This window comes from Schistocerca cancellata, chromosome 1, assembly GCF_023864275.1.
Source record: "Schistocerca cancellata isolate TAMUIC-IGC-003103 chromosome 1, iqSchCanc2.1, whole genome shotgun sequence".
Taxonomy (NCBI): Eukaryota; Metazoa; Arthropoda; class Insecta; order Orthoptera; family Acrididae; genus Schistocerca; species Schistocerca cancellata.
In genome coordinates this window covers 1,012,098,610-1,012,116,615 of record NC_064626.1, presented here as the reverse complement: position 1 = coordinate 1,012,116,615, position 18,006 = coordinate 1,012,098,610, and the positions used below count along the sequence as shown (strand labels likewise).

The following is an 18,006-nucleotide window of genomic DNA, read 5'->3' as shown; positions in this document are numbered from 1 at the left end:
GCTGTTTGTAAATACTAGTTATCCCAGCATCCTGCTGAATCCAAACCCATTACATTATTTCTTCTACATCTGACCAGCTATATCCTCATCGATAAATACTTCTCCTTTGAGGGGGAGATATGTAAATAAATCCGCTGCATGGTCATGGGCATCTGCAAGACAACCTCGTATGTCAATCTGTTTGTGGGACACCTAGAGGAGACCTTTCCAGCCTCGTAAAACCCCTAATCCATCATATAGTTAAGGTTCACTGACAGTATCTTCATGATCTGGACCCAAGGCCAAGACACACTATCCTCAATCCTCCACAGCCTCAACTCCACCTCATCATTTGTTGCACCTGGACCTCCTCAGCCCAGTGTGGCACTTTTCTGGACATTGACCTACACCACTCCGATGGTTCCATGCATACCTCTGCCCACATCAAACCCACCAGCTATCAACATACCTGCATTTTGACAGCCAGCGTCCCTCCCATATAGCCTGGACACCCTTGGATGTCATATCTACAATGAAAACAACTCCATTGCCCAGTACAGTGAGATCTCAGAAGGACTTTCACACACACATATATATATATATTTTTTCACTGTTCTTCAAACGTAGCCTGCAACCAGTTTTCCAACTCGGTTTCCTTACACACTCCTAATCCTCCCAACAGCCCCAAGAACCAGCTGCAAAGGAGGACCCCCCCCCCCCCCCCAATCATCATCATGCAGTATCTTCAAGAATTGGAGCAACTGAATCATGTCCTGTGTCAGGCTTCTACCCCTACATCTGCATCTATACTCTGCGAACCACCGTGAAGTGCATGGCAGAAGGTACATTCCATTGTACCAGTTATTAGGGTTTCTTCCTGTTCCATAAGAATGATTGTTTGAATGCCTCTATGTGTGCAGTAAATATCTTATCCTCATGATCCCTATGTGAGCGATATATAGGGAGTTGCAGTATGCAGGGTATACATAAAGTCCGGGAACACTTTCAATTATTTATTGCACAAGAACGAAATCATGCATATTGCATTTTGAAGAGAAACTCTGAAAGTTTTTTTTTTCTCCCACAAACATTCGATATGCGAACCATGAGTGGCCCAGCAGATGTCAATATGGTAATTGAATTCTTGCCATACCCACCCCAGCATGGCATCGTCGACTGTATCAGTCACTTCCCGTATTCTCTCCCGGAGCTCTGCTACATCATATGGTAGAGGCAGTACATGCACCAGATCTTTAATGTGTCCCCACAGAAAAAAGTCACATGAAGTGAGATCTGGTGATCGGGAAGGCCATTTCATGAAACAGGTATCCCCTTCCGTAGCACGGCCAATCCATCAATGCGGCAGCTCCATGTTCAGGTACCCACGAACTTCACGATAAAAATGGGGTGGAGGCCCAACCTGCTGAAAGATGAACGGAGAGTCCGATTGTATTTGAGGCATCAGCCATTGCTGCAATATGTCCAAGTAGGAATATCCAGGGACAGCGCCCTCGGCAAAGAAGAATGGCTCGTACAGTTTTCGACGTGATAAGGCACAAAAAGCATTTACCGTCAGGGAATCGCCCTCAAAATCTTTGTTGGTGGCTGCTTACTGTACTTGGTTCTAAACATCTGTTGAACACCTGTAGCACACTTGTTTTTGTTGAACTCCAACACAGAAAGCTCGCTCTGCACCTGAACTTGGCCGGTTTGCAACTAGCACTGACTATCGGCAAATTACCAAACTACGCTGTGCCAGTATACATAAAAAAAAAAAAAAAAGCTTTCAGTGTTTCTCTTCAAAATGACGTATGTATGATATCTGTACAATGTTTGGTTCTTCTGCAGTAAATAATTGAAAGTGTTTCCAGACTTTATGTACACCCTGTATTCCTAAAATAATCATTTAAAGCCAGTTCATGAAACTTTGTTGATAGATTTTCTCAGGATAGTTTACATCTATCTCGAACACTCTTCCAGTTCAGTTCCTTCAGTATCTCTTGTGACACTCTCCCACAGATTAAACAAATCTCTGATCATTCGTGCTGCCCTTCTCTGTATACGTTCAATATCCTATGTTAGTCCTATCTGGTTCGGGTCCCAGACACTTTAGAACTGGTCTCACGAGTGATTTGTAACCAGTCTCCTTTGTAGATCGTTTGCACTTCCCCAGTATTCTACCAGTAAACCGAAGTCTACCACCTGCTTTACGTGAACATTCCAGTCCATATCCTTACAAGGTATTTATGTGAGTTGGCCAATTCCAACAGTGACTCATTGATTTTATAGTCATAAGATACTATGTTTTTTAGTTTTGTGAAGTGCCAAATTTTACATTTCTGAAATTTAAAGCAAGTTGTCAATCTCTGCACCACTTTCAGATCTTATCAAGATCTGGCTGAATATTTATGCAGCTTCTTTAAGATAGTACTTCATTATCGATATCTGCATCAAGTCTATGGTTACTATTAATATTGCCTGCAAGGTCATTAATATACAACATGAACAGCAAGGGTCCCAACACACTCCCTGGGGCACTCCTAACATTACTTTTGCGTCTGATGATGACACCATCGAAGATAACATACTGCGTCCTCCCTATCAAAAGGTCCTCAGTCTAGTAACAAATTTCACTTGATCGTGCTTTTGACAATAAGCATAGGTGTGGTACTGAGTCTAATGCTTTTCGGAAATCAAGAAATACTGCATCTACCTGATTACCTTGATCCAAAACTTTCATTTTGGTGTTAGAAAAGTGTGAGCTATGTTTCACACTATCGATGTTTTCGAAATCCATGCTGGTTGGCATTGAGGTGGTCATTCTATTCAAGAGACCTCCTTATGCTAGAGCTTAGAATATGTTTCAAGATTCACAACAAATCAACTGTCAAGGATATTGGTGGTAGTTATGTGATGTAACTTCTACTATCCATCTTGTAGATGGGTGTGACCTGTGCTTTTTTTTCCCAAGAAATGTCACATTCTTTTATTCGAGGGCTCTGTGACAGCCTATAGTTAGAAGAGGGGCTAACTCAGCCGCAAATTCAGTATAGAACCTGACAGATTCCATCAGGCCCTGGAACTTTGTTCAGTTTTAATGATTTCAGCTTTTTGTCAACACCAATGTCCCTAATAATTATTTAATTCATCTTTTCGGTGGGATGGGGATTAAATTGGGGCAATTCACTTGGATTTTCCTTTGTAAAGGAACATTTGAAAGTGGAGTTCAGCATTTCAGCTTTTACTTTGCTACTCTCAATTGCAGTTCTGGTCTCATTCACTAGGAGCTGGATACTAGCTATGGTGCCACTCAGTCTTTACATTCAACCAGAATTTCTTTGGATTTTGTGAAAGATCACTTGACAATATTCTGCTATGATAGTCGTTGAAGGTATCGCGCATTGCTCTCTGACAGCCAAATGTGTTTCATTCAGTGCGCCTCTATCTGTAGCTCTATGCTTTGTTTTACACCTAATATGTAGTAATCTCTTGCTTTTTTAGAAATTTCTTTACAGTGACTGTATACAGTTTAGGTTCCCTCCCTTATGAACTGTTCTACTGGGTACATATCTATTCAGTGCATGGTCACTATTCTTTTAAGCATGCTTCCTCTGCATGCTCCTGCCCTGTGCTGAAAGTTTCAAGTTCATCATTGAGATGTGATTTTTTATCTAGTGTACCAAACATATGTATATTTTAGTTGTCCTTTGTACTTTGGTAATCATTGTTGCCACAACTGTGTCCTGGTCAGTGGTACCAGTTTTGATGTTGACATCCTAAAAGAGGTCAGGTCCATTTGTTGCCAATACATCCAGTATATTTCCGTCATGAGTGGGGTTCCTAATTATCTGCTCTAGATAGTTTCCAGAGAAGACATTTAGTAAAGTTTCCCAGGGTGTCTTATCAGACCCACCACTAACAAAACTGTAATTTTCCTAATTAATTGTTGGATGATTAAAGTCCCCACTGATGATTACAGCACTATTGGGGAACTGCCAGGAAGTTTCATATCAGTGCACACTCCACTGCAGAGTGAAAATCGCATTCTGCAAGTGAGCTGAGGTTTTCACTATAGCTTTTGGTTACATCAGGAGATGAGTCAGGTGGGCAATAGAAGGATCCAATTACCATTTTATGGCCAACCCTTATACCGAGTCTTGCTCAAAGAATCTCACATGCAGCTTCCATTTCTGCCTCGATAGATTTGAGTTTCTTGTCTAATGCAACAAATACAACACCTCCCTTTCCCATTTGCCTGTACTTAATACACACAGTCAGCTACCTGCTGGGTAGCAGCCTCTGATGTACAGTGCACACCTGACCCTTTTAGGGGGACCTTACAGTACTCATCTATATGGCGCAAGTCCAGGAACTCACAACCTGGCTTGCCACAGAACTTTCGAAGTTTCTGGTTCAGTCCATCCGTTTGACTCAGAACCAAAGGATCACGATCAGTTCTAGGCACAATAGCTGCAAATTGAGAGCTTCATTGAAACTCCATGCACAAGGCTGGTCTTCTCAACCTTCTCTGACAGTTATTGAAATGACCCAAGATTGACCTCAGAGGCCACGTGACCGGCATCATTTGTTCCGTTTGCCACAATCTGCAGTTGGTTGCACCCTATTCCCTCAGTGGCTGGCAGAATAGCCTCTTCAACATGTGAATGACGCCCCCAGGCATGCATACTGAGTGCACCTGGTGTCATTTCCTGTCCCTTGCTGCCTTCATCTATCATCGTGCCTGGAAATTGGAGACATCTTATCTACAATCCTGCCTACTTTTCCTAAAGTGGTAGTCTGCCCCCCTCCCCTCCCCTCCCCCCCCCCCCTGTCCAGCTAACCTACACATCATCTTGGTCCATGCCTATTCCACCCCCACCCCAAACCCCACGTCATAGTGGTGATGTACCTGTGGAAGGCACAATTGCAAGACCTGCCCCATGATTCACCCAAGGACATCCTTCTGTAGTTCTGTAACAGATTTATCCTATCCCATCAGAGATGTGAAAGTAGTCGTGTCACACATCATCTTTGCTGCAAAAACTGCATATGACCGCGAACCAGGTATTCACCAAAATGAATGGCCACCACTGAACTGTGACCAAGATAAGAGCACCCAGTTATTGTACATGCTGCTGAGCACAACGTGCTCAAGCTCAGTGGCTGCTTCACAACTCAAGCCATCCGGTCCGTTCCCTCCCAGCACCATCTCTTCTGAACTACTTAGTTTGGAGTTATCCTTGCAACACATCTTTTGTTCCTGTAAGCCTCCTGGTCACAACCATGGGGATTTGTCCAAACACTTGCGAAGTTTGAAATCTCTTTTGTGTACCAACGACTCTAAATGTCCCTGAATTATTTATATTAAGTATTCTTGTTTTATGACTTACTCTACATCATTGAGAATCTCCTCAAGGAGTGTGAAACGAAAAGTATATAAAATCTAATTGATCTAGCAAGAGAGAAAGTCATCAATTCTCCACCTATTTGCTGTGATGCGTTAACTAACTGAAAGTAATAAAGCCATTTTTGTTTTAGGTTTGATAACTATTCTGCACCTATGGTTGTGGATGGTATTCCAGTCAGTTTAGGATTATGGGACACTGCTGGCCAAGAAGATTATGACAGATTGAGGCCATTATCTTATCCTCAGGTAAGTAAAGTAATGCCAAGAACTTCCTGTGGGTGGATATAATGAGGAATTCCATTTGTTTGCATACTGGCAAAAGATAATAAGTCAGATGGGTTTTGTTCTCACTGAAAAGATTTCCCTTGTGCAGATGATTATAAACATTTTATTTTACAATTATTTCAGAATTTACTAGAGTTTCAAACACTGTGATTTAAAAATAAATTTTTGTAGGTATTACATGGGCAGTTTCAAACATTTGCAGAATCACCACCAGATGTCAGCACTAGCACAACGAGGTTCCCGCATAATAATAGGACACCCTTTAGTGAACATATGAAGCATGCTCTGGGTAGAGATCAGTAGTGCAGATGTCTCTCTCTTATTGTTCTAGTGTAGTGATTTGTAAAGATGGAAAAAAATTGAGATTCAAGCAGTGAATAAGTAATTAGTCAAGAAATGTATGAAACCAAAGGAAATTCATGCCATCTTCCATAACACAATAAGAGACTCAGCTCTATCATATGCAACTGTTGCCAAGTGGACAAATGAGCTCAAATTTTATTGGGACTGTCTAAATGATGGTCTCCCAAGATGTGTCACTACCCCAGAAATTATTGCAAAAATGCATAACCTGGTGATGGAGAATAACTGGCTGAAAATGTGAGAAGTTGCTGAAGCTTTAGGGATGTCATCTGACTGGGCTAACCACATATTAATATTGGAATTGGATATGAGAAAATTATCTGCTGGATGGGTGCAGGAACAGAAATCCATGAGAGTGGAAATTTCCGAACAATGTTGGTCCTGTTTTCAGAGCAACCCACAAAATTTCTGGGGCTAGTTGTGACTGAAGATGAAACTTGGGGTCAACTACCATACCCCAGAGAGGAAACAGTGGTCAAAGGGGTGGAAACACGTTGATTCACCACCATGAAAGAAAGCAAAGGCAGCATGGTTGGCCAGAAAGCTGTGCACCCTCACACAAGTGTTACCATGGCAAAAATATATGAACTACGATACAAATTGTTTCCATACCTGTCTTATTTGGCTGTTTTGGCTCCATCAGGCTTCTGTCTCTTCCCCCGAGCCCAAAATTTGCCTCACTGAACATAGTCTCCTCAAATGTTGAACAGCCAGCTGAATTTGATGGGTATTTTGTAGGCTGGAGAAATCTAAAGTTAGAGTTGGGATCAAAGCATTGGAACATACCTGGACCAATGTGTTAGTATACAGGGGGACAACACTGAAAAATCAAGTTTTACTGAGATAAGTCTTTCCTAGAACTTTTACTTAGATAAAATGAGAAACATATTAGAGGAATAATTGATTGTTGAATGTAAATGAGGTTATAAATAGTGTAAAGACTGTGCAGTGTGAGTATAGGAGATTATTTTATTTATTTATTATCCATCTTTTCAGTGATTTGGCTGTAATTGAAAAGACTGTGTCATCACAGATGAATTCAGCTGCCAATATAATATGGTCTGAAAAGTCCTTGGTGAACATTTCTCCTTCTTTCTCACTTCAGTGTTTGACCTTGAGGTTGATTTGCAAGTTCAGTACTCAATTCTCCTCTTCCGTCTGTCTTCCCCTTCACTTCCACATTTTTAGTGCATGCCACGTCATTCATAATCTGCTGCATGTGTGACATCCTTGGTCATTCCCACCTATTCTTTCCCTCAGTAGCTCTTTCTGCTATAGTTCCTTGTCTGCTTATAATGTTGGAAAAGAGTGTTTGCAACAACTAACTGGTGCTGTGAGCAGAACTCTGTTAGTTGGGCAACTCTTTGATTTCTTTTCCAAGAAAGTCTTTAGTTGCCAACATTTCCCTCTTTCAGTTCTCCATCCACATTTGCATTCCAGCCCTGCATGAAAATCAGGTTTTCCTCTCCCGTAATGTGTGTCATCGCATTACTTATTTCTTTGTATATTTCATCAGCTACTGCATCCTCTGCTTTGGATGTTAGTATTGTATTATCACAATGTACTTTGGCTTAGTTTCATGCTGGAGTATTGTCTGTACAATGTGTGTTGTGTGTATTATACCGTATTATACGAATCCCTTGACACTTGAGCCAGTGTTTTTTTTCCTCTCGAAATTACTCCATCTCCTACTCGTGATCTGTCTTGATCAGATTCAGTGTCAGTGACTGTACTCACCAGACCAGATGGTTCCTAATTGGCCGTCTCATATCTGACAGACCAAATATATTGATTTCCAGTTGTTCCATTCTACTTAGCTGCACTGCAGCAGTCTCTCACATTCGAAGTGGCTGTTTTAAAATTTGGATTGTTTTCTTCGCCGTATCTGCATTTTTCGCAATCCCCGCCAAGAGATCCAGTTGGGGGACTATTTTATCTCCAGAAAATTTTACTGAAGATGTTGTTGTTGTTGTTGTTGTTGTTGTTGTTGTTGTTGTTGTTATCGTTATCGTTGTGGTCTTCAGTCCTGAGACTGGTTTGATGCAGCTCTCCATGTTACTCTATCCTGTGCAAGCTTCTTCATCTCTGAGTAATTACTGCAACCTACATCCTTCTGAATCTGCTTAGTGTGTTCATCTCTTGGGTCTACCTCTACTATTTTAACCCTCCATGATACCCTCCAATACTAAATTGGTGATCCCTTGATGCCTTAGAACATGTCCTACCAGCCGATCCCTTTTTCTAGTCAAGTTGTGCCACAAATTCCTCTTCTCCCCAATACCTCCTCATTAGTTATGTGATCTACCCATCTAATCTTCAACATTCTTCTGCCATAGCACCACATTTCGAAAGTTTCTATTCTCTTCTTGTCCAAACTATTTATCGTCCATGTTTCACTTCCATACATAGCTACACTCCATACAAATACACTCCTGGAAATTGAAATAAGAACACCGTGAATTCATTGTCCCAGGAAGGGGAAACTTTATTGACACATTCCTGGGGTCAGATACATCACATGATCACACTGACAGAACCACAGGCACATAGACACAGGCAACAGAGCATGCACAATGTCGGCACTAGTACAGTGTATATCCACCTTTCGCAGCAATGCAGGCTGCTATTCTCCCATGGAGACGACCGTAGAGATGCTGGATGTAGTCCTGTGGAACGGCTTGCCATGGCATTTCCACCTGGCGCCTCAGTTGGACCAGCGTTCGTGCTGGACGTGCAGACCGCGTGAGACGACGCTTCATCCAGTCCCAAACATGCTCAATGGGGGACAGATCCGGAGATCTTGCTGGCCAGGGTAGTTGACTTACACCTTCTAGAGCACGTTGGGTGGCACGGGATACATGCGGACGTGCATTGTCCTGTTGGAACAGCAAGTTCCCTTGCCGGTCTAGGAATGGTAGAACGATGGGTTCGATGACTGTTTGGATGTACCGTGCACTATTCAGTGTCCCCTCGACGATCACCAGTGGTGTACGGCCAGTGTAGGAGATCGCTCCCCACACCATGATGCCGGGTGTTGGCCCTGTGTGCCTCGGTCGTATGCAGTCCTGATTGTGGCGCTCACCTGCACGGCGCCAAACACGCATACGACCATCATTGGCACCAAGGCAGAAGCGACTCTCATCACTGAAGACGACACGTCTCCATTCGTCCCTCCATTCACGCCTGTCGCGACACCACTGGAGGCGGGCTGCACGATGTTGGGGCGTGAGCGGAAGACGGCCTAACGGTGTGCGGGACCGTAGCCCAGCTTCATGGAGACGGTTGCGAATGGTCCTCGCCGATACCCCAGGAGCAACAGTGTCCCTAATTTGCTGGGAAGTGGCGGTGCGGTCCCCTACGGTACTGCGTAAGATCCTACGGTCTTGGCGTGCATCCGTGTGTCGCTGCGGTCCGGTCCCAGGTCGACGGGCACGTGCACCTTCCGCCGACCACTAGCGACAACATCGATGTACTGTGGAGACCTCACGCCCCACGTGTTGAGCAATTTGGCGGTACGTCCACCCGGCCTTCCGCATGCCCACTATACGCCCTCGCTCAAAGTCCGTCAACTGCACATACAGTTCACGTCCACGCTGTCGCGGCATGCTACCAGTGTTAAAGACTGCGATGGAGCTCCGTATGCCACGGCAAACTGGCTGACACTGACGGCGGTGGTGCACAAATGCTGCGCAGCTAGTGCCATTCGACGGCCTACACCGCGGTTCCTGGTGTGTCTGCTGTGCCGTGCGTGTGATCATTGCTTGTACAGCCCTCTCGCAGTGTCCGGAGCAAGTATGGTGGGTCTGACACACCGGTGTCAATGTGTTCTTTTTTCCATTTCCAGGAGTGTACTTTCAGAAAGGACTTCCTTATGCTTAAATCTATACTCGATGTTAACAAATTTCTCTTCTTCAGAAATGCTTTCCTTGCCATTGCCAGTCTACATTTTATATCCTCTCTACTTCGACCATCATCAGTTATTTTGCTCCCCAAATAGCAAAACTCCTTTACTACTTTAAGTGTTACAGAAGATCCTGGCATGTTTTATTGCTGATGCTTGTGATATCTGTGGATCTTTAATGTGGTGGTTTCCCTTTGCTTCCACATCCTGTGCTATTGACCATCAGTTGGTTCTTCCACCTTTAGAAGTGGGTCTCATTGCCAGGACAAGAGTGTGCCCTTCCCAGCAAATGCTGGGTTGACAACTTATCCCAGTCATTCTTCAGTTCCTGTCTATGTTAGCTGTCACATAAAGTGGCGTTTATTGGTGGCAAATGTAGACAGGAACTGAAGCGTGGCTGGGATAAGTAATCACTCCAGCATTTTATTGCACCCATGGTCTAGGAGTAACGTCTTTAATTAGCAGTCAAAGTGTCCTCAGTCCTGGGTTTGAACCCCGCCACCGGTTAAATTTTAAATAAAAATCAGCATTGATGGCCGAAGACTTCTGGCATAAAAAGTCACCCTCCTTCTACCAACGATATTGTCAAAGAGGGCAGTGGAGAAGGCAGAGGTTCAGGGTATTCTTGCCCTAGGGTAGAAAACTGCTCCTAAAGGGAAACTGCATCTAAAGGCAAACGAATCAGCAATGGTAAACGGCATGAGGTTGCAGAAGGCAGTGGAAAGCACTGCATTAAAGACAAACAATATGTATCCATAGGACATTGTGGCCTGTAATTGATAAAATGTCATGATGATTTCTCCATTAGCAAAAGATTCTGGAATAGTCCCTCTTTCTGTTCTATGGGTGGGGATTGCCAAGGGGGAGGTGACTATGAGAAAAAGATTGATTAACCAACAGGAGGGTAACATTCTTTGAGTCAGGGTGTGGAGTGTCAGAAGTGTGAACATGCTAGGGAAGCTAAAAAATCAAGAAGGGAAATACAAAGGCTCTGTTAGATATAGTGGGGGGTCAGTCAAGTGAAATGAAGAAGACAAGGATTTCTGGTCAGAAAGTAGTATGATGGCAGTAGAATTCTTTACGAATAGCAAGGTTGAGCAGAGTGTGTGTTGCTGTGAACAGTTCAGTGATAGGGTTGTTCTCATTGTAATTGACAGTAAGCCAACAGTGACACAATAGTTCAGGCATACATGCAGACATCGCAAGCCGAAGAGATACAGAAAGTATGTGAGGATATTGAATGAGTAATACAGTATGCAAAAGGAGGTGGAAAATCTAATAGTCGTGGGGGATAGGAATGCATTTGTAGGGGAAGAAGCAGAAGAAAGGGTTAGGGCAGAATATGGGCTTGATACTAGGAAAGAGAGAGGAGAAAGACTGGAGTTCTGCAATAAATTTCAGCTAGTAATAGCAAATACTTTGTTCAAGAATCACAAGAAGCAGAGATATACTTGTAAAAGGCCAGGAGTTACGGGAAGATTTCAGTTAGATTACATCATAATCAGGCAGAGATTCCAAAATCAGATACTTGATTGTAAGGTGTACCCAGGAGCAGATATAGACTCAGACCATAATTTAGTAATGATGAAGAGTAGGCTGAAGGATAAGAGATTAGCTAGGAAGAGTCCCGCAAAGAAGTGAGATACTGAAGTATTAAGGAATGGAGATACACACTTGACGTTCTCGAGGGCTATAGATATTGCAATAAGAAATAATTCAGTTGGTAGGTCAGTTGAAGAGGAGTGAACATCTCTAAAAAAAGTTGGAAAGAAAAACATAGGTGCAAAGAAGGTAATTCTGAATAAATCATGAGTAAGAGAAGAAATACTTCAGTTGATAGATGAAAGAAAGAAGACAGAAATGTCCTGGGAAATTTAGGACTGCAGAAATGCAGGTTACTGAGGAATGAAATTCATAGGAAGTGCAGGGAAGCTAAGACAAAATGGCTGCATGAAAAATGTGAAGAAATTGGAAAAAAAAATGATTGTCAGAAGGACTGACTCAGCATGTTGGAAAGTCAAAGCAACCTGTGATCAAATTAAAAGCAAGGGTGATAACATTAAGACTGGAGCGGGAATTCCACTGTTAAATGCGGAGGAGAAAGTGGATTGGTGAAAAGAGTACATTGAAGATCTCAATGAGGGGAAAGATATGTCTGATATGATAGAAGAAGAGCCAATTTAGAAGAGATAGGGGATCCAGTATTAGAATCAGAATTTAAAAGAGCTTTGGAAGACTAGCTCAAAAAAGATGGAAAGGATAGATAACATCCTATCAGTATTTCTAAAAGTCATTTGGGGAAATGGAAACAAAACGACTATTCACGTTGGTATGTAGAATGTATAAGTCTGGCAATAAACTGTCTGACTTTCGGAAAAATATTGTCCGCACAATTCTGATGACCGCAGGAGCTGACAAATGCGAGAATATCGCATAATCAGTTTAACAGCTCCTGTATCCAAGTTGCTGACAAGAATAATATACCAAAGAATTGAAAATAAAATTGAAGATGTGATGTATGACAGTCAGTTTGGCTTAAGGAAAGGTAAAGGCACAAGAGAGTTGCAGTTGATAATGGAAGCAAGATTAAATGAAAATCAAGACATGTTCATAGTATTTGTCAACCTGGATGAAGCATTGTACAGTGTCAAATGGTGCAAAATGTTCAAAATTCTGAGGAAAATATGGGTAAGCTATAGGTAGAGATGGGTACTATACAACATGGACAAGAGCCAAGGGGATGTAATAAAAGTGAAAGACCAAGAATGAAGTGCTCGATTAAAAAAGATGTAAGATGGGAATGTAGTCTTCGCCCCTACTGTTCAATCTCTTCATCGAAGAAGCAATGATGGAAATAAAACAAAGGTTCAGGAGTGGAATTAAAATTAAAGATGAAAGAATATCAGTCATACAATTCACTAATGACATTGCTAGCTTCAGTGAAAGCGAAGAAGAATTACATGATATGCTGAATGGGATGAACAGTCTAATGAGTCCAGAATATGGATTGGGAATAAATTGAAGAAAGTACTGAGAAGTAACGGAAATGAGAATAGTGAGAAACTTAATATCAGAGTTGATGTCACAAAGTAGAAGAAGTTAAGGAATTCTACTACCTAAGCAGCAAAATAATTAATGATGGACAAGTAAGGAGGACATCAGATGCAGACTAGCACTGGCAAAAAGGGCATTCCTGGCCAAGAGAAGTCTACTAATATGAATCATAGGCCTTAATTTGAGGAAGAAATTTCTGAGGATGTACATTTGGAGTGCAGCTTTGTATGGTAGTGAAACATGGGCTCTGGGAAAACTGGAACACCATAGAGTCGAAGCATTCGTGATGTGGCACTTCTGATGAATGTTGAAAATTGGTTGGACTGATAACGTAAGGAATGAGGAGGTTCTGCGCAGGATTGGAAAGGGAAGGAATATGTGGGAAACACTGACAAGAAGAAGGGATGGGATGATAAGACATCTGTAAGAAATCAGTGAATAACATACATGGATCTAGAGGGAACTGTAGAGGGTAAAAATTGTAGAGAAAGACAGAGATTGGAATGCATCTGGCAAGTAATTGAGGATGTAGGTTGTAAGTGCTACTCTAAGATGAAGGGGTTGGTGTGGGAGAGGAGTTCTGCATAAAACCAGTCAGAAGACTGCTGACTCAAAAACGAACCGATGTTGCATCCTCTTTGCCTTGGGAATGTGTAGATCAGGAACTTCCCCATCATTAGGTCTTTGATGTTAATGACATATCCTAGAGCCCTCTGGTACTTTTCTTTATATTCTATTTATTGCTTTACTCCATATCCCTCCTACTTTCACCCTTTTCCCCCCTCTCTTTTGTGCCATTTCCTTTTCTGGTTTCTCTTTGGTTCGTAATTACACTATTCATTCTACTTTTCATTTCTTTTCCTCTCAGTCCATCTTTATCATGGGTCCGGGTGGCCTGCCCTTAATTCTCCGGCTTCCAAAAACTGTCTCTCATCCCTCCTTGATTAAGAAATAAAGAGTCTTGAAAGACAGGAAAGATTTTTCTAGTTTTAATGTATCTGTTGGCAGCATTTAAATTTCACCTCCTGAAAGTAACTTTTCTAAGCCAGTTCTACTTTCGCTCTATAATTCTATGTGAATGTTTTCTTGCAGAGTGAAATGCATGGATATATATAGTGGAGGCCTTTAAGCAGCAGTAGATATCAAATGGTTGATGATGATGATGATCAACATTGAGTTGTTGAGTAATATACTGCACTGTGGCCAATCTGTGTGCTGTAGCAACACTAGTTAGCTGACAGTAATTTCTATTATCTTTATGTTGGCCATTGCAACTGACGCTTGACTGTTGTGGTTTCACCTGAATTGAAGCCTACTGACATTAATCTGTGAGAAACAGTCATCACATAACTTCCATGAATCTGGCTTGATTAGTATTCTGAAATGATTTATTTTGACCTCTTGTTTTGCAAACGTTATTCGCCATACTCTCAGATGACCAACAAAGATTCGTCAACATTGTTACATCTACAAACATATTCTGCATACTTGTGTATTGATTGAACCTGCTGGTAATAAATCTAGCAACACACCTCTCAATTGTCTCAACTTTTTCCTTAAATCAGACACAAGAATGGGTTGCACAAGTATTCTATGTGTGTTCTCCTTACAGTGATCTACACTTCCCTAGAATTCTCCCAATTACATCCTGTGCTGTAGTTTGTCATTCACTGAGATGACAAGCTTTCAAATATTATTAATTTAGGTGCCCAGCATTATATTTAATAATTTGTATAAGGTTTTTGTGGCAGCTGGAAATCATGTCTGCCCCTATAAATATAGTTAGACATTCTGTGTATTTCTTCCATAATCTTATGTTTGAATGAAATTAATAATTTTATGTTCATCTCAGCTATTTAATGCACAATGTTTCTCTTTCAGACAGACGTATTTTTAATTTGCTTTAGTGTGACAAGTCCTTCTTCCTTTGAGAATGTCACTTCAAAATGGTACCCAGAGATAAAACACCACTGTCCAGATGCGCCAATGATATTAGTTGGTATGTATTTGATAGGAACTGTATTTGGGGTATATATTAAATCAACAAAGCTTTGCTGTTTTACATTATTTATTTTTTAAGTGCTTATCCTAGTTTAGTTTGTGTCACTCCCAATAATTTGAGAATTTTAGCACTGAGTACCTGTATTTGGAGACTCTTACAGTTCTATATTTCTACAGCAACATGGAAAGGATAAATTACAGCTCACCACATAGAGGAAGCATTAACTCAAATGCTAAAATGTTTTAAGCTTTTAGACAGAGTCCTCCTTCGGAAGCAGAAAACTCCCTCACACATTCACATAAGCACAACTCACACTCTTATGCCCATTGTCTCCAGGCATTGGGGCTCAAGTGTGACTGCATCTTATGTGAGCAGCATTCTGCTGGGTTGGGTTGTGGGGGTAAGGAAGAGGCAGAGACACAGTGGAGGGTGGGGGGTGGGGGGGGGGAGAGATAGAGAGAGAGAGAGAGAGAGAGAGAGAGAGAGAGAGAGAGAGAGAGTGCAAAGTGGGGGTGGAGGAAGATGCTGTGCTGCCTTTGGGAGCATGTGGTGATGTGGGGCAGGATAGGACTGCTAGGTGCAGTATTGTGGTTGAGTGGGGGGGGGGGGGGGCGAAGGGGAAGAGGGAGAGGGATGAGGAGAGAAGTAGAAAAGGAGAAAGGACTAGTAGATGCATTGGTGGTATAGAAAGTGTGTGTAGTGCTGGAGTGGGAGCAGGGAGGGGGATAGGTAGTTAGAGGGCTGTGACTAGTGAAGATTGAGGCCAGGGGGCTACAGAAATTAGGGATGTGTTGAAGGGAAAGTTCCCACCTGCACAATATAGAAAAGCTGGTGTTGGTAGGAAGAATCAAGATGGCGCAGGCCCTGAATAAGGCATTTAAGTAAAGCACATCATGTTGTGACGTATTCAGCAACTGGGTGTTCCAGCTGTGTCTTGGACACAGTTTGGCAGTAGCGATTCATGTGGACAGACAGCTTGTTATTTTTTATGCCCACATAGAAAGTGGCACAGTGGTTGTAGCTTAGTCAGTAGATCACATAGTTGCTTTCTCAGGTGGCCAGCCTTTGACAGGCTAGGAGATGATAGTGACAGAATTGGAGAAGGTGGTTGTAGGAAGATGTATGGCAGTGGTCTTGAATCTAGGTCTATTGCAGGGATATGAACCAGGAGGCAAGGAGTTGGAAGCCCTCCAGTGCCCAGTGACAGTGGCTGTGTGTGTATGCGCGCATTTGTGTCGCTCTGTCCGAAAGTCTAAACAGTTTAGTATTCTTTTTCGTTGTGCCTGTCTGCATCTCAGTGCCTCCTGTGTGTAGTAAGTTGCAATCTGTCCTTTTCATATTGTTGTTCTGTCCTGGACTTTTGTTTGTTTGACTTGTATATTTCTTTTGGAGGATGTTCTGCAGCCTTAGTAAATGGTATCAAATGCATACTACTGTAATGGTAGTCCACCATAGCTGCTTTTATATATGTGTGTGTGTAAATATTTAATTTGCTATCTGTGTTGAGCGTAGTTCATTTTCATGTGGTATGCCGTAAGATCATACATAATATTTGAGAAATAGCACTTATGATCTAATAGTGTACCACATGAATGTGAGCTATGCTCAAAAATGATAGCAATAAATAACATAAATATATAAAAAGCAAGTGTGGCGGGTAGTCATTACAATAGTATCCATTTCTTGCACTTGTGATATGCTACGTCACAACTATTTTGGGAACAATTGGCACTATGTCTCTATTTTTGGAAACAATTGGCATTATGTCTGTAATTGTAATGTCCAGCCAACCAAGTATGTTTTTACTATCGATGAACACTTCAACTGTAATCAAGTACGTATATTTAATGGGTTATACTGTACACCTGAAATAGTAAAGTAGTGATGATTGCAAAGGAAAAGGATATTTTAAACCAACCAGTGACAGTTAGGCAGATAATTATTAATCAAAAAAATGGTTTTGGCTGTGTACACAGCTCTGACTTTGGACGTTATCATACAGAAAAGTGTGGAGTTACCTGTGGAAGGTGAAGTAACTTGGTTCACTTGCTCTCGCTCTGTAGGCTACATCACATAAAATAAGATAGTAACTGAGTCTGTTTAACAGAAAAAAATTCAGCCTAAGTAAAAAATATATTGTATTATATGTTGGAAAATGACATTTATTTTTATGCAAAAGGTACAAAATATTTTTCGGTATTTACAGAATGTTTGGTATTAGAGCCTGAGCTAACATAAGATGCAGAATGCTCTGCATGACAGGAGAAAGTTATTCACAACACAATTTTCACAGAAATGGACATGATCTCATGTACAGTTCCGTTTGCTTGGGAAGTCTTCTGTGCTTACATTATGGTACCACAGCAACAAATTTGTGCTGTTGTGATACTTGTCTTCGAGCAAGTCGCAGTATCCCGTGCAACTGAAAATGGAGTGCAAAATATTGTTAGGTCAGTTTCTAGCCTACACAGATCCTGAAGCCTTGTATCAGAACTCTAACAAAGTTTCACAATGTTTTGGTAATAAACCAGGAAACACGTTGCCCATAGTAATGGTACCTATGAAATAAATGTTGTGTTAGGTTGCCTGTACCAAGCTAACTTTCACACAGACAAAATCTGCTCATGGAGCATTAATTTTATTGCATATGTTAATAAATAGTAATTCTTTCCATTGAAATCTTGTGTTTAACTGGAATTCTGATTTATTCATCTGATGACATACATATGCAATTTTATTTGCATACAGGAGACATGTCAAAAGTTTATAATACAGTTACAATAATTTTACAGTAATAAATAATAGTACTAAAATAAATAGTATCAATGAAATGATATTCCTTGGGCTTGTAACAGATATCCAGCTCAAATTTCCAGTTTGTCCTGCTTGAATTAATCCACTGAGTAATAACATTCTAGTATCAGTGGCTCGTAAACTTTCTTTTAACTGGACCTAAATTCATCGGCATTATTTTTTCCCTAATAATTTATTATAAATTTTTGTTCCCTTATACTG

At 41.5% G+C, this 18,006-nt stretch overlaps 1 protein-coding gene across 1 annotated transcript in view; it reads left to right on the top strand.

The window, feature by feature from the left end:
- Positions 1–18,006, top strand: part of LOC126089145 (ras-related C3 botulinum toxin substrate 1) — a 95,804-nt gene that overhangs the window by 15,157 nt on the left and 62,641 nt on the right. Inside the window, exons 3-4 of the mRNA XM_049906888.1 lie at positions 5,518–5,632; positions 14,871–14,988. Coding sequence (XP_049762845.1) covers positions 5,518–5,632; positions 14,871–14,988 — 233 coding nt within the window. The remainder of the gene's footprint in view (positions 1–5,517; positions 5,633–14,870; positions 14,989–18,006) is intronic.